Here is a 24,773-nt window from a genome sequence, read left to right on the forward strand (position 1 = left end):
AGAGGATTGTTATTAAAATGTTGTTTTGTTGGCAGAATAGGCTTTTGTGGTTGCCCAAGGTGAGCCTGACCTCTGTGGTTGTTGAAGATCTCTCTTGTGGGTGAGCTGAGCAATGCTGGTGTGCAGCTTTTAAGATGGATTAACTGTGAACCTAACAAAGGAAACAGTTCAAAGAGAGTAAAAACTTTACATTGCACAACTAAGGATGAAACATAACTTTTGATCCTGTAGGACAAAAGTTCCAAGAATATGATTATTTGATAGGGTCACAGTCATCTTGTCAGTGCAGAGTAATGTTTGCAGCCTCCTCCTAGGATAGAATTCTTTCTTTCCAGGTGCAAGAAGGGCAGCGGACAGGCAGGCATGTGGCCAGAGACTGCACTCCCCTGCTGTGAGTAAAGTGACAAAATCACATACACCACCTCACCACTTCCACCCAAAGCAGGACCCCACATGCCATATCCTAGCCTTTGAACTCATTAGTCTTGATGCAGTTTCACATACACAAACCCAGAACTTTGTTACTAAACTGAAATCATCTGCACAGGCTGTTCCTAAAGACATGCCAGTCATCTACCCAAGTAAAAGTCTGAACTGCTAACTGCTCGCTGGCCTAAGCATAAACATGAATTGAGGTTCAGGAAAAGGAGGTGTTTGTTCCTGGCTCAGCTCAGTAGCTTCTAACCACCATCTGCGAATCTCTTAGATATTCCATAAAATAGCAGATTACTATTCTTTAACTCTTTTGCCAGTAGTGCAGGGCAGAAGTGCTGGAGATTCACATGACCTAAATGAAGTTTTCTGTTTGATTGAGGCCACGGATTTAGGTTTGTTTATTTTGAGATTAGTTCTTGCACTTTAGGTGTTTAACTTTAAAACTGTGCTGTGGCAGGTGTTGGCTCTGACTGCAGCTAAAAAAACCCAGTTCCTCCACGGATATTACAGGGAAATCAGTTTGAAGATTTTAATTTTTTGACGTATACAGGTTTTTACTAGGAGGCACAGCACTGTGCAAGACTATATATATATATATATTAAGGCTTAATATATTATTAATTAGGCTTAATATATTATTATATTATTATATTATATATATTATATATATATTCACAAATATATATTAAGGCTTGGTACTACCATGAAAAATGTACAGAATAGGACTACAACAAATAGTTATGAACCACAGACACTTAAAAATGAAAAAACACTGCTGCAGTCTAATTCTTGCCTAACATTACAGGATTCAAATCTAAGATGAAACAGATTCTAGGTGTCTAAGGGAAGAACCAAAAATCTGAGCTTGGTGCCAGCTAGGGCTCTATGCTACAGAGTGATTGTGAACACTTGTTTGACTAGTATAGACAAAACCTGTGTATAATCAGGGAAGACACAGTGCCACAATCAAACATCCCAGATCCTTATCTTGCCCCCTTCAACTTAATTCCATAATTAGCACTTAGATCACAGAGAGGTTGGAACTATTATCCAGGCCTCTCCTTCAGCATTACAGTATCTCAGACAAGTCTCTGCCTGTAAGGATTTGCTTTCTTTAAAAGTTTCACCCAGTCCCATGGTTAACTTGACTTAAGTCAGCAAACTGCCAACAAAACTCTGAAATTTAGAAATAGCTCAAGCTCAGCCCATTTCTGCCTTCAGATCAGTTGGTTTTACAGTTCCCAAGCGCCATCATTCTGCATCCAGCTGGCATCCATTTGACTGCATTTGCTGCTGCTGGGGGGGCAGGAACCAACCACCCTCGTTGCTGAGTCTTAGCCTGTAAATTCGGCTAAAACAAACTAGTGCACGCCATCTCGTGGCCCTGCACTGCTATTTCCCGGGAACGAAGGGAGCTCCGAGTGCGGCGAGGTTTGATGTGGACAGGATTTAAAAGATGGCTTTCTGAGGCTCAGACACAGCCCCACCTTCTGACCCGCTCTCCCCCAGCTAAGAAATGTTCACCATTAGTGCTTTGTCCACACTCCTGCCTTGACCTTGCAGCCCAAGCAGCTGTTTCCTGGAGCAGCAGCAGAGCATCAGACTGCAGAAGGCACTTCAGCACATGCTGACATGGCTGTCACAGCAACCCTGTCCTCACAACACATCAGGGTGCCACTGCACACAGCCCCAGACCAGCTTTTGGTGGAGCAGGAAATTACCGTATTCATTTTAGAGTATGTAAATAATTTTTAATTACATGCGAGGCTGGGGATGTTCATGGTACATCCATTTTCATTTGCTGTCAGGACTTGTTAAAGAACTCCATGTGTCAGTGCTTTAAAGCTAATGTGCCTTTTCCTAACTGTTCATTAACAGCTGAATATATGAACTCATGAAAATAAGGCTACATCAGCTGCCAGTCCTTTGGTGTAGCTTAAGTTCCTATTCCTCCTTACTCTCTCTCTTTTGGTGGGAAAATCAAGTCGATAAGAGACCCTTGCCAGAGGTAATTAAGGTACAATTTCATCACATCAAGTTGAGGGAATTAGATAAAGAGGGACATACAACAGTATGACTTCAAGGCCTGTGTTTTCATTTTAAGTAATAAATGTTCAACTTTGCAATGTTTATGACTTTTTAGCTGAGAGATTACAGCTTAAAACTGCACCACTGAATCATCTCCAAATCTGAAGTCACATTTTCTTCAGTAGAATTGCTGATGGTAACACTGCCTTACTTCCACTGCTCTCGTAGCTGTCAAAATGCTGGATTTATAGTCAGCAGCAAGGGACTTAAAATAGCTAACAGAAATGTTAAACTTCAGACTAAGCATCTTCTTTTGTCTGCTACTAGAGACAAGTGCACAAGACCTATGACAGTTTGCAGCTTGCTGTTGCAAAGCATAGAATCATGCCAGAGAACACTGTGCCATACTGCAAGAACAAAAACTTCTACCCAAGGACTCTAGTTAAAAACATCTGATCACAATCAGCAACTGCTCTAAATTTGGTTTGTGATAAACATTTTCACTCTCCTTGCGTTGGAAGTGTGTTGGAACAAAGTTGCAGGAAAGGCTGTTAGACTTGTGAGGCTCAATGAAGTTTGATACCAACATACTTTCTCTGTTGGAGGAAAGAAAAGAGGGAACATCCTTCTTCTCATGTCAAGGTTTAATTCTGAGGTATACGACACTGGATTTACAAAGGTAAATAAAAATACATTCTGAGAAACAACAAGTGCCCTACTTAGCAAGGCAGAGGGATTTCACACTCCAAGCAGCTGAGAAAGGAAACTGCTTACAGTATGAAAAAGTATTTGGGGTCTGTCTTTGACATGGGCTTTTGCCATAACAGATTATGAGAAATGCACAGCAGTGGGGCAGAGGAGAGACAAATACTTAGGTGATAAAGAGAAGACAGGACAACAGGTATTAGATAAGGCTTCCACTTGAACAAATTATTAGAGACATTACCATTATGATCAGAAGTCAGATGCAACTACTGTTCCAAACACTGCTCAGGCAAGCTACATTGCCAAAATTAATTACACAGCTGTTGAGACAGACTTCAGCTCAAGCCTGCTGATGATAGGGGTAAGTTTGCATATGCTTGTAGCAACCACATACAAATGAAATCTCAGTAATACAGAAGGACTGGAGTGCTACAGACGAGTTTTCCACATCAACTGTATTTGATAACAAAAGCAAATGCTAGCACCTGGAGTACAGTGCACATAACAGTTTCTACAAGTGTATCATCGACAGTTAATCTGCAATTTTTGTCCTAAATATGAATTTAAAAAGCCAAGTATGAATCATATGCAGGCAGATTTAATGACTCATTGCTGCAATAGATTTAACCACCTGCCATTAAGATGTCTGGCATTCCCTCTTGGATCCATTCCTCTGGAAGGTGGCCCTTTCACAGATCTGTGATCCAGAGAGCTAAGCTTAAAGAATTAAAAAAAAAAAGATATTTTGTCACACAACGAATAAAATTCCAGGAATTTATTGCTATATGTATGCTTAATCCATTAAGTCATCTTACAGTAGTCATGAAGTGCCAAATTGTGTGCTACATTTAACATTCCATGTATTCCCTTCCCAATGCTGTTTTACAGTGGGCGTATGAAACAACTCAGCAGTGGTCACGAAACATGGCTTGAGCATCTCTCAAGAGCTTAAAGACAAAGATTTGTGTACAAGCTGAATAACAACATGTCAGTTAACAGGCCACTCAGCAATTTTAACAGAAATATCTTTAGGTGGAAGTTTTGCAGCGTTAAAATTCACAACTCAGACTAAACATTCTCATCCCCACTGCAGAAACAAGATACTTGCAAAGAACAAGAACTATGGGACGTAAATGTCACACGCAGGACCCGCTTCATTGCTGTCAGAAGCACAAGTTGCTAATTATAAGCAAGGACAAGCCTGGCAGGGTAAGGCTGTCACCTGTATTAAAAACATATACCTCAGAGTTTGGCAGTGGAACTCTGTTTACCACCTTGACTTTTTTTTGGTAACATACAAGTTCTTCCTCCCCCCCCGACTTTATAAATCCCCTTTTATTTTTATTATACCTCCATATTATTTACAGGACTTCTAAAGATTAAGTACAAACTAGTATGAAATTAATGATAGCTTGCTTTTCAAATATGTATCCCATGGCTAAATAAATACCAAGCCAATCCAACAGAGTGATCTGGAGTTATGATTCAGAAGCTTGTGCATCTGTGATTCCAGTTGTTTTTTCATTAGCTGCAGAGGATTCATTTGATCTGTCAACAATAGTTGCCCTGGAGGTTGGGGTAGCACTATCCAAGGTGAGTGCAGAGGTCTCCTCTACATTTTCAGGAGTGCCAGGGTTGATGGAAAAGCTTCCAGCTTGAGTGATAGAGGGAAGCAAATCTGTAGGCACTGTAGATGCCTCTGTGACCAAAGGAAGCATAGGAACACACTTGGGTGGCATTGACAGAGGTGTTATTCCCATTAGATGCAGAGGTGGCAAGGGAGGAAGGGGTTGCAAACCTGAAGAGAAAAAAGGGGAAAAAAAAGGCAGTGAGCTGCTGCACAGCACAGACAGCTCAAATGGTGTTTGTGCAGCACTGATTCAGCAGGCTCCTTGCAAGCCTGACACTTTTCAGATTTCAGAATTGAAGAATCAGAGTCAATTCAAGGTGGCTTGTACCTCCCCAGAAGACTAGGTACTTAATGCATTAGCACTGATGACTAGGTTTTTCTGGCCTTCACTGAAACTGTCAGAAACAAGAAATTAACAAAAACCATATTCTACACAAGCTTCCAGTACATTTTTGCTTGCTCCATGAGCACCTTCAGCAGTTTTGCTGAATTCAAAACTATAAATCTAATATTGGTTCATAATTCTGGCATTCAGTTCAGGGAGCTCCAATCCCCTAATCTATCTTAAAAGGAAACACTTCATATTTTCTTTTACCCAAAAAGAATATATTTTCACTTTTGGCACAATCTCTTCTGAGATATAAATCAAGTAATAAAAAAAAATGAAACATCTAAACACAGACACAAGTTTAGAATTAGTTTATCTAAAGACATATTCCTCATCTACCAGATCTGGGCACTAACATCCACCCCCATCTCAGACAAACATTTCATTTATCCCCTTTTCAGGACCCTTCCAAAGGGGTCTAAATTAGACTGTCAAGGATAACTCTAATGACAGAGTTTCAGGGTGCAGAAGTACATACCAGGCTGTATCATTTCTGGAACAATCTGTGGTGCAGGTAAATTCAGTTTGGACAGATCAGTCAGGTTAGGAAGCCCTGCTGGTAATGGCATCAGACCTAAGAAAAGAGTGGAACAATTACAGCTGAAAACTTAAACTTGTCTTTTTCTAACTGTTTCTTAGATCTTGTTGGTAACTTAAAACGTGCTTTAAATCTTGACTATAATTTTTACATGGAAGAATGCCAATTCACCTGAATTTCAGCTTTTAAGTTGCACAGTGAGAACAGATACCTACTGCAGGAAATCTGGACTAGCAAATACATAATCCCAAACCTTTCAGATTTTTCTGAGGAAAGCAGAATCTTATTTCAGAATTAGAAGGTTTGCATTCTGAGTTCAGCTTTCAACAAAGGTGGTTGTTTCAACACAGCACCATACCAGAAGTTCTCCATTCCCAATCTGAGTGGCAAACAATAATAATATGATTACATACACAGTATTTCCTGATCCCTAATATTGATCACTCTATTATTAGTCTTTTCAACTTAGTTCATGACTAGTTAATCACAAAAATGTATATCAAAAGGCAAGACAAAGGAACTTTCAAAGTCAGAAAGGACTGAAAGAAGAGAAACATACAATGAATGCAACACATGCCCTTCCATCACTGTGTTTGCTATGGAACATCCTTCTGCTCCTGAATTTTCCACTTTAGAAGAGCTTTTTTTTCTGGCAGAAGTGCTCTGTTTGTACTTTGTGTTTATTTCAGAAAAGGCTAATTCAGAAATAAACAGTTGATACTACAGTATGAAGACAGAGAGGAGAAAAGTCTTAAAGCAAGGCCATGGTATAGAGATTTTGATTAAAACCCAGCCATCTTTACCTGCATGAAGGCCGTGAAGGCTGACATAATCTGATTCAAAGAGCTTTCAGGTCATCTATATGCAATTTTTTTTTCTTTTTTCTTTTTTTTTTAAATCTGAAAAAAGCTGAACTCCATACAAATTCACTCGAATTTTAAGCCTCCAGTATATTTAGCAAGAACAATTTCACTGCAAATTGCAATGCAAATTGCAAGAAATATTCTAATTGCTTTAAAAAAATGATCCTATTCAGAGAAAAAGGTGAACAGAAACCTTGTATTTGCAGAGCTTAAGGAAGGGGTGGATTAGGCAGCTGAGGAAGAAAAGGACAATGATCTTTTTCTTCTTAGATAAAATAGAAAACTACTAACAAGTTCAGCTGCTGTGAGAGTTCTCTGCCCTTGTCTGCATGCACTGAGCTCTACTGCACATTGTTTCTGTGTTAGAGGCTGTCCCTCCAAGCCTTATGTAATGGATACATCTTTATCTACTTGTCTCGTAACAAGCAAAACATAAAATACAGCTCCTTCAGTGTCCTGGAAGGCACAATTGAGTCCTGTACCAGCACACCAATGCCACAGCAAAATCCTATACAATCCTTATCTTACCCCTTGTGAATACTTCTGGAATAGTAGTGTTTGAAATGTTCATTATTATCAGGAAACAGCCACGCTGTAGAAAGACTCTTACTTGTATTATACCAGTTTAAATTCCTATATAATTCAGAAACAATAACTGCAACATAAATTCTATATTGTTAGCCCTGTATTTATACTAGAACAGTGATCAAGCTGAGTATTTAAGAATGGGTTTCCTAAAATGTTGCAAATAGCAAAGCAAACATTCCTGAGAAATCCTGAATACTGCATCCACTGTGCAGGGAACTCTAACTTTAACTCTTGCTGCCAGGTCACTGCTCTGTGCCACAGACATGCTGTGAACATACTCCAAGAAAAATAGTTCTTTCTTCACAGTGCAGAGGTTGCACAGAGAGAGATCTTGCATGAAACACATCAGTTGTATCAAGTTATACCTTCCCCAACAAGCAGTGGAAAAGGCAGCTCTCTTCCCTTGCTCCCATAAGATTTTTGTTTCTGAAATGTTTTAAGATGTTTTACCTACTCACCTGGTAATGTCGTTGCTGGGTTAACTGGTGGCACAGAGGTGAGGGACTGACTGACTTGTGGTGGTAATAATGGAACTGTTGGAACACCTGGTGGGGTACACAGGGAAACAACATTGATTTTAAGCATACAACACTTCCTCTTCTTTCCCTAAGGAGTACAAATAAATAATTGCTTATAGGAATATTACTATTTGCCTTAATATTAAAATGCTAATAAGCCAAATAGTATTCTAAGTAATACACATGGTGTTTTTAATAGAAGCTGTTTGCAACTATTTTGTGAGCAAGTAAGGCACAAATCCAGTACATTAGCCTTTTTTGTTGAGAAAAAATTTAGGAGAAAGTTTTATTCTCTCTTCTGCTGTCTATTCAATGAATTAGAAACATCTATGAGAATAAAAAGTTAGAAAACCCATGCACATCAGGTCAGTTCCTTTCAATACCAACCTGTGCTGAGAACATTACTGACAGTAGTTGAAGGTGAGCTAATAGAAAGTCCTGAGAGACTCTGCTCAAGGCCTGCTGACCCAGGAGGGAGGGTGCTTGAGGGATTAACTGATGATAGCTGAACCTTATTGACAGAGAAAAGAAAGTTCCATCATTAGGGTTTGTTTGTACATGAGCCAAGAGAGGCAGAAAAGCAATAAACATCATCATCCATTTTTACCAAGCCAAAGGAGAGGGACCACAACTTACCTCTGTGAAACCATCTTTGAGGGGACTGAGAGATGCACTAGGCAACTGCCCTGGGAGAGAAATTTTCTTTCCCTCTTCAAATGGGCGAGTAGGTATCCTATGCAAATATCCATAACCAATGCCACATCCTAGGCTTTTAAAATATGAAGATTTTTAAGTCAGGCAAGTGGCTTTACAGCTACAGACTATAGCAAGCAATGCATGAACAACTCAAGACACCCACAAGTTTCAAGGTAAATGCTGTACAACCTTCCCCTCCTGCCCCCACACTGCCTCACCTTCTGTGGAGAAATAAACAATACAAAACAATTGAAAGGAAATGCTGTAGCTTTAGCAATAAATACTCAGCACAAAATAAAATTCATTATTATTTAAACCAAGCAGCTATACAGCTTGAAATTCAACTCTCAGTTCTTACTTGCAGTGCTGTGTTCTGGCTACTCACAATACTTCAAGGATATACCACAAGCTAATGACTATTTGGAATGTAATGCAGAAAGAACCACTGCACTTTATGCACTTCTGCACTAGCTAATTTACTGATTTACACCCCTCTTATTAGTAAGTGTGTCTGAATTTCAAGTAAATATATAATTTATTAGGATATAACAACACTTTCCTTCTCTTTGTGGAGAAGTTAAACCCAGCAGTTTTCAGGCTGGTGCTGTAAGAAAGTTGCCCCATGCCCCTGTAACACATTGTCTCCTTACCTGCCTTCTCCACCCCAGGCAGAATTTGGAGTAATCACCACTTCCCGACAATTATCTGTGTCTGTGTTGTACACGTAAAGTTTTAATGGCTTTGCTTCATGTGTTTCAATAAGGGAAAAGAGATCTTCAGACTGCAAAAAGATAAAAATGAGTAAGGGCTTTCTTATTTTATCATTTGGCATTAGATCGATGATCCTAGTCCTGACTTTCTCTAATGGACTCTGGTAGCAGCCATGGTGCAGTTTTTGCAGTGCTGCAAATGTTTTATCAAAAGGCCAACTTTAAAATGTGTTTTGCTAGCACAACTCAGAAGACGTGGCACAACCCAGATATGAAATCTGCTATTCAAAATATTCATTTTAGAGCACAGAAGTTTGTATTTGACTTCATGAAGACATTTAAGAGCAGTTCTTATTTCCAGAACTGCCTTTAAGAAGAGGCACCATGCCAGAGCTCCTTCCTCTGCATCTGATTTCCATTCACACTGAACAGCGACAGAGCCAGGGATGTTTCAAACTGCCCTGGTGCAACTGTGGTTTTAGTTTTTAAAAAATAAAGACCTTATTTTTTATACTTACCTCATTCATGACAGTATCTGCTCCAATGATATAGTCACTATGAGGTCTAAGTCCAGCTAATGCAGCAGGAGAATTTGGCTCCACTTCCTAGTTTTAAGATGGAAAGTTACAAAACACTATTAGCAGAACAGACAGACATGCACTTCACACAGGCTCTGTGTCAGACAAACTGGTCAAGTTCTCAACACAGTAACGAGCTAATGAAACACGGGCTCCATGGCAGTCCCCTTCCACATGGTTCTGGTGTTGTACCAAACACAGCACCTCTGAGTACTGTACAAACCCATTCATTTCAACACAAGACTTGACAATACAGTCACAAACATACATCTGTGTGGGAAATGAATTTGTAGAGAATTCTCAAAGCCTGACAGAACTTTCAAAGAAGGTTCAAAAGTCTACCCAAACCCCAAATCAATCAAAGCCAGTTTGATCAATGAGACCAGTTTGATCTCATGCCTTTTCAACAGGAAGACAGCAACACCAGCAATGAGAATACTTCCAAGGCCATACGTACCAAGACGTGCCAGACGTTTTCATTGGCCCCGTCAAAGCTGCAGAAGCGAATGCTCACTCCCAGCAGGCCCTGCCCACCCCACATGTTGCTGGGGGTTACAGATGTTTCTCTCAGTTCCAGTGTTTTGCTACTGTACACAAGCATTTTTACAGGTTTTTCAACGTTGGCTTTCAGCAGGTCCTTGAGAGTGTCATTGTCTTTATTCTGCAAATGTTTAAAAAAGAGCTTGGGTAAGTGTTTGACAGAACAAGCATTCAGTTCTACAGCAACACTTGTATTCCAAAGGTGCTGCACTGCACATTACCAGAACATGCATTAACAGCAGCTTTGGAACAAGCTTCCAGTCCCTTCACAATTCTACAGTACAACTCTGGAAAACCCCCGGGACTTCACAGTAACAGGTCATACCTTCCAAAAATGAAAACACTTCAACTGGTTCAGAGGCCTTCTTGAATCCAGGCATACTGGCACAGAGCTTCCCACAGTGTTTTTTTCCACTGCTATTATGGTCTGTTGTTTGACAATAGCTCTGCTTGGAAGCTCCCCCTGTGCCTCCTGCCCAGCCAAAAGCTCTGACAGCAGCTTTTCACTCCACCTGTTTGGTCTGTGTGCAGTTTGTGAGTTCTCATGGAAGCAAACAGAACTAGGAGGGCACTAACATAAACCATGAGGGTGGATCAGCAGGCAATTCTGTCTTGGTGCAGATGTCTGCAGAGAGCAGGTCTGTCTTATCCTCCAGCTAAACTCAACAGAACTGTTCCTACAGGGTGAAGGAAATCAATTCCTGATGCAGTTTGCCTTCCTCACTTTAAAGTAAGAAGAAATATTTTATATACATTTAAATAAAACAAATCTGTTGGTTTACCTATAAATATCCAATTCTCAACACAGTGTTTATATTAAAAGTTTATAACAATGCACTTACCAATCTTGAACCATTAATGGACACGATAAAATCAAAGAATGGCTCCAATCCAGCTCTATGCCCTGGTGAGTTTTCTTGTACCTAAAAAATTCAACAAGAATTTAGTAAAAGTGTTCCAATGCTGATTCACAGATTAGAATTATATTTCTGCTTTTGCCAGCTGCAGTTCTAGAAGCTAGTAATATTTGTATATATAATTTTAACATATTCATATATAATCATATAATCTATAGAACAAAAAAAAATCCCTCCCTTAAAAAAATAAAATACAGATATTTCAAAAGAATTAGTCATTTATAAATTATAAAATTATAAATTGAGGAATGACACAGCAGTAGCCACTCCCCGGGAAAAGCAGTGCTTAACAGTTGAATTGGATAAACTGTATGTATTTGTTTCAAGAAAGGAGATTATAGTGAAAGGTGAGGTTAATGAATTCTGAAAAGGTTGGTTAAAAAGTACTATCTTTCCACAGTAGTACCAACATTAGACCTTGCTTTTTATCTTATGCTTACTAAAGGAATAGAGAGTCACATCTGTAAGCAGCACAGGTTGTTATCTCGTGATGAAACATCACCTGGTGACATTTGTGAGACACAGAGGGCATCTGTACCACCAGTGATTTCATTAACAGACCTTCAGCTTGCAGGAAAAGACATGCAATTGGCAGCTCAAATAAGACAAGGCCCACTAAGACAAGGCCTAAGTTTTGGATACACACTACTCCCAGAAGCTAAAAGTATGCTTCTAATTCCAAATGGAATAACTGAGAGACATTTTGCCAACGTTATTTTTTCACTATTGCTTGCATTGCTGACAATGAAAAGTAACTCTAACATGGCTGTCAGATTTTTCCTACAGCTTTTTTGGTAAGGACACGCTTTTTCTGAGTGGAAGCTGATTCATTTTACCCACTGGATTTTTCTTTTATGTACTACAATCACCTTCCAAAAAGATCTAAAGCCATTACCCTTTACAGTGCAGTTCCTTACATTACATATTATTCTACCTGACAGGAGTGGTAAAAATGTTTTTGATTGTTCAATACTGGTCTGATTCTGCAGGAACTGAATTTTCTTAATATGACTTATCTAGAACAAAATATTCTAATATTCCACCATCTATTGCATAGGTCAAACAGGAACTTACAGTTTGTGTTTTTAATGAACCTGACATGCAGGCCTTATACCAAAATTAAATCAGCATATGGCTTCAGAACTTTCTGGGGAAACAGTTTTAAAGACACAACATGTGTTAGTTAAACCTCAGCATTAAAAATCAGTACATCCAGCATAACACTCCAGATTTTTGGGACTGGATATATGTCATGGCCTTGAAATTGAAAGGCCAGACTTCATCACATTCAGAGATTTTCCTCCATTTCTAAATGAACTTCTCTGAAATAAAAAACCAAACCATACCAAAATCACAACAAACCTCCTTCTTCCTGACAATATTCCTCCCTAATGACCTCCAAGAGATTATATATCCTGAACACTGTGAGCCAAGAGTGGCCAGTATTCAACAGAGCAACTTTTTGAAATAAGATGGAGTACATACAATAAACGAGAACTACAAGTGTTCAGCATCCATCAGAGTCAAGCTCACTGACACCTGGGATGGATAAATAATTTACTCAGAATTTGTGTTCTGCCCCAAATTGATGAAAGGACTGAGAGAGTTTACAAGTTCCAAATGATTCGTTTACAGAAAGTGTGTTCAGATGTTGAACTCCTTGCCCCAAACCCATCACAATCCTGAACACCTCTGCATGGTTTGTTTCTAAGTGGGCATGTAAAAACTACCAGGAAGCTGTAGCTGAAAGGAATCAAACCCTTATAGTTGTGTCAGTCACGCCTCTGAAGCAGGTTATGTGCATCCCTTCTGCCCCTGCTCTGCACAGGTTGTCACAAAGCTTCCTATTTCCTTGGCCTACCTTCAGTGATGGAAAAGCACCTGGCAGTCCCAGAAATGTCACCCAGAAATTCTGAGTTCATTCCACATGAAAAGTCTCCTCCTTAAAGAAGTGCATGCTCGGGCCTGCACAACAATGGCACTGACCCCCTGCTGGCTTTGTCACACATCTCACTTTCAGTCACTAGCTGCCCAATTCGTCACCACCACACGGTGCCAAATGCACAATACAGCTCTCTGCTCCCAGCTCTGTGGCCAGGATTCTCTTCCAGGACCTACCAAAGGACAACCAGGGACCTTAGAAAATACAAGGACACAAATTATTCCACCTCTACTAAGGATCGAGATAAGAAAGATTCCATGGATCCATACATAAACTCTGTGCCTCCTGGAAAATTTGGCTTTATGCAGCTTTGCTGGGTGCCCCAAGAAGGTATTTAGTAACTTGCCTTTGTAATTGAATAATTGCTGAGAAACAGCCAAGTAATACCATTTACAACAGATGCTACTGCAGGCAAGGTACCATCCCCAGCAGCCTGGGAAGGCTGATTCTCTCAAAGCCAGCTGTTATTTCAGAAAGACAAGTCACAGACCTGTATGGGTAAATGCCATCATTTTCTAACAATAGAGACAAACAGTGGCACAAAAAACACAAAGAGACTGCAGCAATGCAACGCCAGAGCTTTTTAAGAGCAAATTAAGAAAACCTCTGTGAAATGCTGAATATCCAAGGGCAGAAAAGGGCCTCACACAGTGCTGTAGGGTTTCAGTTTCTCACCAAGATGACAGCAGGGCTGCTGAGTACATAGATCACACACTGATTTCACTTCTAATTCACTGTCAAGAATTAAACAGGAAAAGGGTTTCAAGGTCAATACACCAATTTTAATTTGCAGTACTGAAAAGACTTTCCTGTCTTTCCATGTAAATATGTTTTTCTTTGCTGAACACTGTTCCCACCACTACCATTCTATGCCTACACAGTATACATTGCACATTACATATTTTAAGAAGTCTGCTCAGCAGCACAGTGGTCACAATTTGAAGCCCCAAGAGAGCAGTGCAACTGCAAATGAAGTTAGGCACTGAAATGTGCATTTTTCAGAGGCAGACGAAGGCTCTGGCCACTTCTGAAAGTCAGCTACCTTATACTAGTTTGTAAACTTTCAGAAGCTAGGCTTCAAGCATTAAATACACAACTTCCATGGCTTTCTTTTTTCCCCACATAAGAAACTCTTCCCAGTATTCTACTTTATTTGCAAAGAAATACTGAAAGATTTTTTGTAGTTCTTCCACCAACTCCAAAACTGGCACTAAAATTTAATTATGTATCATATATAAGCAATTCCTTCTAGATCTCTAGAATCTCTTTCATTTCTGTCAGTTATTTTAATAATTACATTGTATAACTGAATTTAATTTCTTGATGAAACACAGTTTCCAAAAGAAAAAGCTTTCCTCTTTGATTTCTGTCAGTTATTTTAATACATTACATTGTATAACTGAATTTAATTCCTTGATGAAACACAGTTTCCAAAAGAAAAAGCTTTGTAAGTTTTTAGTAAGAAAACAGATTCTATTTATGTAGATAACCTTTTATTTTAGCACAGAGAATTTCACTCAAGCTTTTAAAATGTGAACCACCCTTAAAAGATCACCTCATGCCACATGTTTGTATCACTATTACATCAAACCAAAGCACACAAACAAGAGTGGGAAATCTAAACTTTGGGCACTGCTGCTCAGTATCTTTTAGGGAGAACACCACATAATATGGCAGCATACAAATTTCTCACACATAAAAATTCTTACATAGAATCTTACAACAATTTAGTTTGAAAAAGACCTGTATGACCGTCGAGTCCAACCACTAACCCAGCATTGTCAAGTTCACCATTAAATCTAACCCAAAGGCCACATCTACACATGTTCTGAGTGTCTTCAGGGATGGTGATTAAACCACTTCCCTGGGCAGCCTATTCCAATACCTGGCCATCCTTTCCTAAAATCCAGTCTCTAAATCTCTCTTGGTGTAACTTGAGGCTCTTACCTCTTTTTTCACCACTCTTTACCTACGAGAAAAGGCTGCACCCTTCTCTCAGGGAGCTGTGGAGAGCCACGAGGTCTTCCCAGAGCTCCTCTTCTCCAGGCTGAACATCCCCAGCCCCTTCAGCTGCCCCTCACAGCTCTGGAGTTGTGCTCCAGAGCTTCTCTGGGCCTGGTCCAGAGCCTCAATGTCTGTCTTGTACTGAGGGGCCCAGAACTGGACACAGCACTGGTGTGACCTCAGCAGTGCCCAGTACCACAGGACAGTCACTGTCCTGTCCCTGATGGCCACATTATTCCTGATAGAGGCCAGGGTGCCACTGGCCGTGGCACCTGGGCACGCAGTGGCTCATGTTCAGCTGCTGCCAACCACCATCCCCAGACCTTTTCCACTGGGCCACTCTCCAGCCACTCTGCCCCCAGCCACTGGGATGTTGTGACATCTTCTAGCTGAAGAAACTGTCAGGTCATTACATCAGCCTGCGCAAACTACAGCAGTGTCACACTGCTGAGCAAGAAAATTACTCAAAATTTTCCTTCATTCTGTTTTGAAGAGCAGAAACAAACACATACTGAGCAATACACAGAGTCAGCCAGTTGGTCTAATCAGCCACACACCTTATGTTAAAGGAAACTCGAGGAGAATTGCTTCAAACAAATGACTCATTACTAGGTCTGCTTATGAAGAGACTTGGGCTACAGAACACTTGGCAACTTTTTCTCCCTCTTACCAAAAAACCCCCAAAAAACCACAATAACCACCTAATGTCTAGAAACCAACAACGCAACCCAGAGCAACTTCTGCTGTCAAGTATGCATATGATGAAATTCTTTTCCTTTGACAGCACCTCAGCCCTGGAGGGTTCCTAATTCCAACTGCACTGCTGATAAAGCTCACAATGAAAGCAATGTTGCACTGAATATCAGCAGAAGTAGCCAAAAGAATTAAGTAACCTGCAAATCTTACATTGAAAATTAATGGCAGTGGTGTTCACTTGTTGCATGTATTTCTGTTCCTGTTTGAAGTGAGCAGAGAGACAGACTTTTTACTAGTTTGGTGGGGAGCCAGCATGTACAGTCTACAAGTCTCACTGTAAAAAACCTGTAACTTGCAACAGTCTCAGTCTGCTTATCCCTCTGGCAACTTGTGCCTGGCTCCTACAGTCACACTGAATAATGTAATCTCTTTGTTTCACGGCCATTTAACACATATTTTCATTTATCTGCCTTACCCAAACAATTTCTTCCAGTAATTGAAAAAATTTTCAGACATTTCTCTAATTTTCCCACATGTAATGAAATCTTTTAAACAATCACTTTACATTATTTACAGAAGTTTGGTGTTATCAAAGAAATCTGATCTTACTCAGATTAGATCTGCAACACTGGAAGGCTACTGCTGTTTTCCTTCTACCATTCCCATTTACTTCATTAAAGTACTGAGCTCAGAAGGAAAACGTACTGGAGAGTAAATCAGAACAGAACAGCAGTTTGGCTTGACCCCAGGTTCTACTGAAGTCAATCCATGCAGACAGAGCACCTGCAGAGCTCCTCCAACAGTGCGAGCCCAACGCTGTCTGTAACAAACTTACTGCAGAATGGCAACTGGAAAATCAAACTTGGAAAAACTACAGAGAGAAATTCTAGTCACATTGATGCATGCCACGTGCATTTCAATAAAGTCATCTCAAATTATAACTGTTAGGCTGGGATCAGGATGCAGCTTAAGAAGCCTGTCCACAGACAAATAGTAATCACTCATTATTGTGGCATCTCAGGGTATCAGTAAGAAGACAAGGCAGTGAAAAACAGAGATATCAGTCTTTTTACGACAGCAGGCAGGTCCTTTCCTGCATTTAACATATATAAGGATTTGTTCTTGGAAATCAACTCCTTTAATGTGCACCTCTCAATTACATTTACAAAGACTGGCAATCAAACACTGTAATTTTGGGTCACAGCAAAAACATTACAACAAAAAAGTGCCTAAATGAAAACAAAAGGCACCAGATCCAAGCAAGATTAGAAGAAAAAATGAGTGGATTCTACTCAATTTATTAACATGCTTTAATGGAACAGTATGAACTCATAAATCTGATGTAACTGATACTCTAACTGCAAAGTACATACTGGTTTTACAAGTCTCCAAATTAAAGAGTTAATGAAATTTACACTGTACTATGCTAAAAACCGGAAAAAAAAAGTCTGCCAGTTTTACCAAGCAGCAGTAAAGTTTTTGTGGGGGGAAAGGAGAAGACAAAGTGGACTAACATAAATTAGTAACCCTGGACTTTTATGTACCATTAAGATTAAAGGGGAGGAAAAAACTCACTGTTTATTTAGTCCATACATAAATTTTAAGAGACTGTTTGGATTTGATCAGAACATCAGTATGTGCTTCTCAACGGCACAGAACTTATCCAAGAGGCTCCAGTTCCAACAAGCAGCAGCCCAGCACGGCACCCGAGGCAGAGCCGAGGCGAGGGCTCGGTGCTGCGGGCAGGCACTGCCTCCAGCACGGGCCCGTACCCCGGCACGGCCCGGGGCCGTTCTGCTCGCTGAAAGCAAAAGGAAGGGCTTTCCAAAGGCTCTCCGCAGAACCTCAACAGAGCAGCCCAATAAGGTATTTTGTATTTCACGTACCAAGTTGTGTGAAGCAGTGTACCTGTGGACAGCGGTACTCTCGGCGGAGCCGCAGCCCTCAGGTGTGCTGAGCACCGTGATCCCACACGCTGAGCTGCTGCGGGGCCAGCAGCTACAGCCCAGCCCGCTCCGTGCCGCAGCGACCAGGGCGAGCCCGGCGCGTTCTCCCGGGAGCACCGGGACCCGCGGGGCTGCTGCAGAGGCCGCCTCGCCCTCAGAGCTCCGCTGCCCACAGCCGGCATCGCCTCCCGGCCCGGCCTGCTCGCACGGAGGCACAGCCCGGCGGCACGGCACGGCCCGGCCCGGCATTTGTTTGTTCGGGACCAATTCTTCCTGCAGGCTTCCCCAGCCCGGGAGCGGCAGCGCGGGCCCGGCGCACCTCAGCGCTCCCACGAGCGGCGGCGGAGCCCGGGCGGCCCCGCTGCCCGAGCGCGTCCCGGGGCCGAGCGGGGCCTACGGCGGCCGCGAGGGGCCCGCCCGCGCGCTCCGTCTGCAGCCGTGCCGCCCCCTGGCGGCGCGGTGGCGCCGGGCGGTGGCGGACGGGAGGAGGCCACGAACCGCTTGGTGTTGGCTGCAGGAGCGGGGTGCGGTCAGTGTGTGCACACAGGTGGCAGGTCATAACCTGCGCTGCCTCCTCTGCTCCCACAGCTCCGAGAGCCGCTGCCCCTGCGAGGCCGAGCCGGGCGGGGCTGCGGGCGGCGCCGGGAGCGCAGGAACCGCCTGGGAGCGGCGCGCCGGCACGGGCAGCGAGAGATGCTGCCCAAGGACCGCACTTTGGATTAACCCCTTCCAGGCGCGCACGGCACACTTGAGCGCGATAACGGGGCCGATCCTCGCTGCCCACGGAGACCTTTGGAGCGGGAGAGCCGCGCCTCACGCCGGCAATGACATCCTGCCATGAGCCAAGAATGACATCCTGCCCGGAGCCAGCGGTGACATCCTGCCCGGAGCCAGCGGTGACATCCTGCCCGGAGCCAGCGGGATGCCTCGGGGCAGCCGGAGAAGGCGGACTGTCAGGGAGCACTCGGTGGCTGTCAGGGAGCACTCGATGTCAGATTCAGATCTTCCCTCTTCCAGAGTTCTCTGTTCCTTTGTCACAGCTCGCCCATGCAGACCAGTGCGTCCTGGCTCCGCAGAGCCTCAGAGAAGTGACCTCTTTGAGGAATGCTGCTGTCACCGGTGTTTCAGTGATGCAGAAACACTATTTATTAGTGAACTGCAACACAGTGTTAAAGATTCTTAATGGCGTATGGAAAGGATATTCAGATTAGCGTACTTCACTTCTTTTGGACTCACTTCCCTCTGTATTATCATAGTCCTTCACTGCTTAGTGTTAAAAGCCTCTGTTCGCTGTGCTTGGGCTTGACCCCAGTGCTGCCTGCGGGCATGACCGACCCCTTTCCACCCTTCACCAGCTCCCTGTGCTCAGCTGTTCCCACTGGAGCACACAGACAGTGTTTCTCCAGGCACTCGTCAGGCATGGCCAGTTCTGGACTCCACAAAACAGACACTGCAAAATACCTGTTAGAAGTCCCTTCCCATGTCATTGAAAACTGTAAAGAAAAGATCTAAAATTTTACTTTGGAAAAATAGAAAGACCTTTATAGTTCTGCCCAGCAGCACCAGGACCAAAAAGAGTATCTGTTCTGCCATTAAAAAGCTGTCACTTTGATGAATATACATTTGAAAATCTGTGATGTGAATGCTAGCATTTGACACACTTCCATTTGGCCTCCGAACATGTAAACAGCCTTAAAACTGGGATTGGCCAAATTACACGGTGCTGATTTTATGAACCTTTCTTCTAATTACACAGTTCTCAGTAAGTAGCAAAGCCAAACCCACCACATTCAAACTTGAAGGTGAAAAACACCTCTGTCTTTGGCAGTAACACTTGTATGGCTGCACTCTGCTCCTGTGACCATTGAGAGGTGGCTGAGGGGCCGAGGAAGAGCACTCTGGCAATTTGCAGCAGCTATTGCATCCAACTGTTTGTGAAAAGGAATACAAATTACATCTACTCTGACTGCAATTGCAAGAGTGAAGTGCTATCAGAGGAGGAATGCCCTTCACATTTCCTGAAGGTGCTGGTGGTGAAGCAAGGCAACAGATATTTCAGCTCCTTCAGTCTGCTCAGACATTTCACCCTCTGAGACCCAGTCCGCGCCATTGCACCAGCATCAGTTTGTCTTGTTTTCACAGCAACAAAGAAATTCTGTTTCCCTCTTCCTCAGGAGGTCTGTAGACATTTCGTGCCTGCATGTGATGAACTCGAAAATAGGCAGCTATGTTTTGTTCTAACCATCCACTAAGAAAAGAATTAACTGTATCCCAGCCAAACCAGGACAACCGCTCAAGTCAGCCCTACAGAGAAATCTGAACCTGGCCCCTCCCCAGAGACATAAGCTACATACATCACTGCAAGACCTGGAATTCTTTTCCTTAAGAACTTTTGCCTTACCACAGCATCTCAGCTCTCCATGAAAGTGCTGTCACCCTTTCTGGGATAGTCCCACTTCAGCAAAGAAAGATGCTATCTAGTTGTCTGTCATTTCCCATTAAGGGCTCAGTTGAAATACACAGGTTTATTTGAAGAAATATCTTTGAATTTGATCCAACGTTCTGTGGCAAAAGACTACGCTGTAAAAAAACCAAACAAATTTTAGAACCCTCTTAGATAAAAAAGACAAATCTTACCTAAGAAATAAGGAACAAGATTGCCTGAAAGTATCACTTAAGAACTAACGACAACAAACCCCATTTGCAGAAATTAACTAACAAGTATAACCTACCTGTTCTTTTACATTTGTATCTCAGCAGCTGCATTTCAAAAGTAATTAAAGTTAATGAGCTGTGCTTTATGGTAGAATCATGAAAACTTAATTGGAATAATTAGTTGTGAGATTGCAAGTGCATCTTCCTGGCTAACAACATGTCATCATTTGATAAGAATAATAATGAATTTAATAAATAAAGCAGGGCCCTTCTAATATGTTAATAAAATAACAAAGTAGAAGGCACACGTGCAAATGATGAATTATAGGTTTGGAGACTGCTCACAATTGTTTGAGGAAGATGGATGGGGAAGTGGCCTTCTTGAAACTGTCAGCTACAGCTGCTGGCTGAAATCCAGTTTGCAATAGATGAAGCAGCCACGCTGACCTTTGCAGAGGATGTGCTGCAAATGCTTCCAGCAGGGCCAGCATCCTTCTGCAGAGGATGTGCAGTGGATGAAGAAAAGCAACTGTGCTTTCTTTTCTTCTCCTTGAACCCTTCTGTGTTATTGGTGCTGGGCAAACAGGAATGAAAATGGACAGAAACCCAGGCATGTGTGGCAGGAAGGGAGCTACAGTGAACAAATCAGTCTATTTGACCCAAATCACTTAGAGGCTAAGACAGGCAGAAAATTATGATTTATTGCAGAAACGGTTTTAAGCTCAAACATGGACATGCACACCACAACAAAAGCTTCTGAGGCATTATTAAGAATCAGTAAATAGAATAATTTTAATTAATGGGTGCCTTTAAAATTAAATTAAGTGAATACTGCCAGAGTCATGGGAAGGCCTACAGTAATAAAAGGGATTGTCCCAGTATGCAAACACTAAAGGAAGGCTACAGTTTCAGGTGGGAATAGAGAAGCAGTGTGCAGTGACTAAGAAGCAGATGGGTATAATATAACTCTTAGTGTTATCCCCTAATCAATAGATGACCTCATTAATTTCAGCTCTTAATGTATTGCCCGATATGAGGAACTGCAGTTCAGAACAGCTGCTTGTTGACTCCAGTCCCAGCAGAGCAGGACTGGGCTTGGTAGGAGCCATAAAGAGCCTGATGTATGTCCAAGATCAACTCATATGTTGGCAGTTCCCAAGGAGACTTTATCTCCTTTGCAAGCTGCTTGGGAGGCATCCACCTGCCTGTGCACCCACAATACTTAGAACTTCACAGTCACAGACGACCTAAAGCACAGGCCCTTCAGCTGTACAAAAACAAAAACGTAGCTCTAGATCACACAAATGGCTGGTAAAAGCCTGCTGACACAGAGAAGCCATACACCCATCCACTGGCTGCAGGAGCACTCACAAACACTTCCCATAGTTTCAGACAATGGAGACCAGGGGCAGTAGATGCTTTGGAACTCAGGCAATCTGAGGAGAAATAAGATATCAATGGTCAGTGTGCATGCAAATGTCAGGGGGTGTGAGACTGAACCTGTTCTTGACCTGCTGCTGGGAACAGCTGTGAAAAGATCAGACCATTTGTGTATGTTAAGAGGAATTAACAGTGAAGCACTTTGAAAGGAAGCCAAGCATTACTGAGTCTCTGACCAAACAAGAAACCCTGAAACTCAGCAGGTTATGGTTAAATACTACGGTCTGATGCTCTAAAAGTTAATTAAGTACAGAAGTAATGTGGGACTTTTGTAAAGCTGGTTTCATGGTCATTAGTTGCTATGCAGCTAAACAGAGAATGAAGAAGGCACTAGCTGGACAAATTGCTCTTAGGCAGTTTTCCCAGTGAGAATGCTGCAGGGCTGCTTCTCCCTGGTGCTTCACAAAGCAAAAAGACCATGCCAAACTCCAAGAGCCTGGTCTTGACCGCTTGACATTTTTTACCACTGTAAATATCTATCAATTTCCATTGCATTATGGCTGATTTACAGTAATGCACAAGGGAGGGGAAGCAGTTTCACTGAGACAATTAAGAGTGACTTGTAACCAGCAAGGAAGGAGCTCATAAGCCTTCAGTTGAAAACTCTACATTGGTGCTACTGCAACATGCAGCAATCTCTTCTGCACTGGGAGGGAAGGGCCACAATGTCTCAGGATCAGCCTGAGCACACTGCATCTCTGTGAGGGGAGTGCTCTGTGGCACACAGAGAGCTGCCAGAATTGCTCTCTGCTTTTTCCCCAGGGCTCCCAGCATGGGCACATGTTGGAGCTGTAGTCAGTGTTGTCATGCTCTGGTTATTATCAGGAACAGTTCCTCTGGCTCCTGTAATTTGCACTGAGGACTGCAGATGCCATCAACGGGTCAGAGAATTGTAAAGGTAATCTACAGCTCTCTTCCCCAAGTCAGCTGAGACCAGAATCAAGGCTTTTGTTTCAGAAACCAGAAACTCAGCAAAACTAATTTGTGGAGGTCCTATTAATAGGACACAGGAAATTACCTAAAGCCTTCATTACTTTAACTCGTAAAAGCAACTGACTTGGCTGTGATACAGTTAAACTCTGTCTTCCCAAAGCTGCTGAAGACCCAGTAGCTCTGAGTTAGACCCTGGTAAGTACTTTTCACACAGATCTGAAAGGCACAGCTTTGACTATTAAAGATATTATAGCCATAGGTTTCTGACAGAATGGCTTGTTATACAATTTTTACTTGCTACAAGGGTTTAATTTGAGACTTTAAGACTGATTAAGCTCAAAAATAGACATCTTCTGCTCCTAAAAAGCTTTGAAAATACGTGCCTGAATATTGGAATGGGCTTAGTAAAATCAATATCCTCTCTTTGTTGCCTCCATAATTACTTTAAATTCACAATCCTTACTCTAGCCTGTTGTCCCATTTCATACAGACATCAGCCCCCAAATTCTGGCCTGAAGCATAGTTAAGAATTTTTATGGAGTGTGTTATGAAGAGGACACATAATAGAGGAGAATAACCTTTAAATAGATGTATTCACAGTAAAAGATGCGCTGGTGAATGGTTAAGAGAGGGCACAGAGTTTATGACAAATGTCAGAATGTTTCAAAGATTCACTTCATTATTAACCAGGAAATAACACAATGTATGTGAAATCACTGCTAAAAAAGAAATGCAGTCTGTTTAAAATGTATTGAGCAGAAAACAGGGTTCATTATAGAAACACAGATAGAATCTTAATTACAGAAGCAATTGCATAGACTAAGGTTCTGGCCACCCAATTTAGGAATCACAATGCAAGTATTTAAGAGGCTTAATGTGCCTGCTACTATTCAGCTGTAGATAGCAGCTGGCTTTGGGAGTACTGCAGCTAGGGATGTTGTGAAGAAAGGTTCATAATGAAGGATCAATTAAGTAATTTCCAACCAATTCATTACATGATACTTACATGTGTTAGTAATTTTTGACCCAAGTGGTTAGCCTAAAATCTGGAGTTTTGGAAACTGCTTATACTAAGAGACTTTGTTGATAGATGTCAGAGATTTGCTGCTGCACTCCTTTTTATTTACTGAGGATGTTTAAAATCCTATTTTCTTAAATACAACAAATCAAATGAGAATTTTTTTTGCTCATAGAATCCATTCTGCAGTGTCTTGGGTGCTCAGTACTTTGTATAGTGATGTGTACTATTTCAGCTTTAGTTCTATAAAGCGTTTTAAATTATTTTGTCATTAATTAAGAAGTCAGCTAACATTTTGCTTTATCTACAGTTTCTCTAGAGCCCTTTATCTAAAGTACAGACTGAAACATTAATGACAGATGTTGGTCTGTACTGCATTGGTCCACGTAAAAAAACTCCAAACCAAAAAATTTACTTTGGAGTTTCCCAACTCAAATTTTACAGTTTAAGATAAAAGAGTAGTAAGACAGGAAAGAAAATTTACAGCTTGACAGTACTACCAAACTGCTAGAGTCCACTAAGGGATGTTTAGAACAGCTGTTGAAGAAGACTCTTCTAGAAGAAATCAGGACTGGAGAAAGTCTTACACTACAACCCCCCTGTATTTAAAAATGTTTTAAAACATATTAAATATTAAACATTTAAAACATATTTAAAACATATTAAATCCTTTAGTGTCCTGTCCTGAACAGGGTTGCATTTATTGAACCTGACACAAAGGTCCTTCTTGGAAAAATGTCCAGACCTTTTCTGTAGGCTTTACAGAGTTATTGCAAATACATTGAACATTAAAAAGAGAAATTATAGCTGCCCTGACAGATTGGACCAAGCAGAAGTGCCAAATACAGTTCTTGAATATCAGGGATAAAAGAAATCCCTGTGATGGTTTCATCCACAGTATTTGATTTTATAGCTTTGGCCTTCATAGGTTTGGTGTCAGATACAGGAGCAGTTATAAAAGCTGTGAGAAACAGAAACCACCTTTGTACCAAGGCAGAGTTACCA

At 41.7% G+C, this 24,773-nt stretch overlaps 1 protein-coding gene across 1 annotated transcript; it reads right to left on the minus strand.

Annotated features, from left to right (window-relative positions):
- Nucleotides 1-3,089: 3,089 nt before the first annotated feature.
- GORASP2 (golgi reassembly stacking protein 2) lies at nucleotides 3,090-11,927 on the minus strand. Its single transcript, XM_039698769.1, is given in 12 exon segments — nucleotides 3,090-4,966; nucleotides 5,665-5,760; nucleotides 7,634-7,720; nucleotides 8,081-8,204; nucleotides 8,330-8,462; nucleotides 9,040-9,170; nucleotides 9,618-9,704; nucleotides 10,135-10,338; nucleotides 11,060-11,140; nucleotides 11,575-11,585; nucleotides 11,588-11,745; nucleotides 11,747-11,927. Coding segments are annotated over 12 exon segments (1,584 nt in total). The 5' UTR covers nucleotides 11,899-11,927; the 3' UTR covers nucleotides 3,090-4,646.
- Nucleotides 11,928-24,773: the final 12,846 nt, after the last annotated feature.

The sequence above is a fragment of the Passer montanus genome, unplaced genomic scaffold, assembly GCF_014805655.1.
Source record: "Passer montanus isolate IOZ18808 unplaced genomic scaffold, ASM1480565v1 scaffold1, whole genome shotgun sequence".
In the NCBI taxonomy this organism is placed as follows: domain Eukaryota; kingdom Metazoa; phylum Chordata; class Aves; order Passeriformes; family Passeridae; genus Passer; species Passer montanus.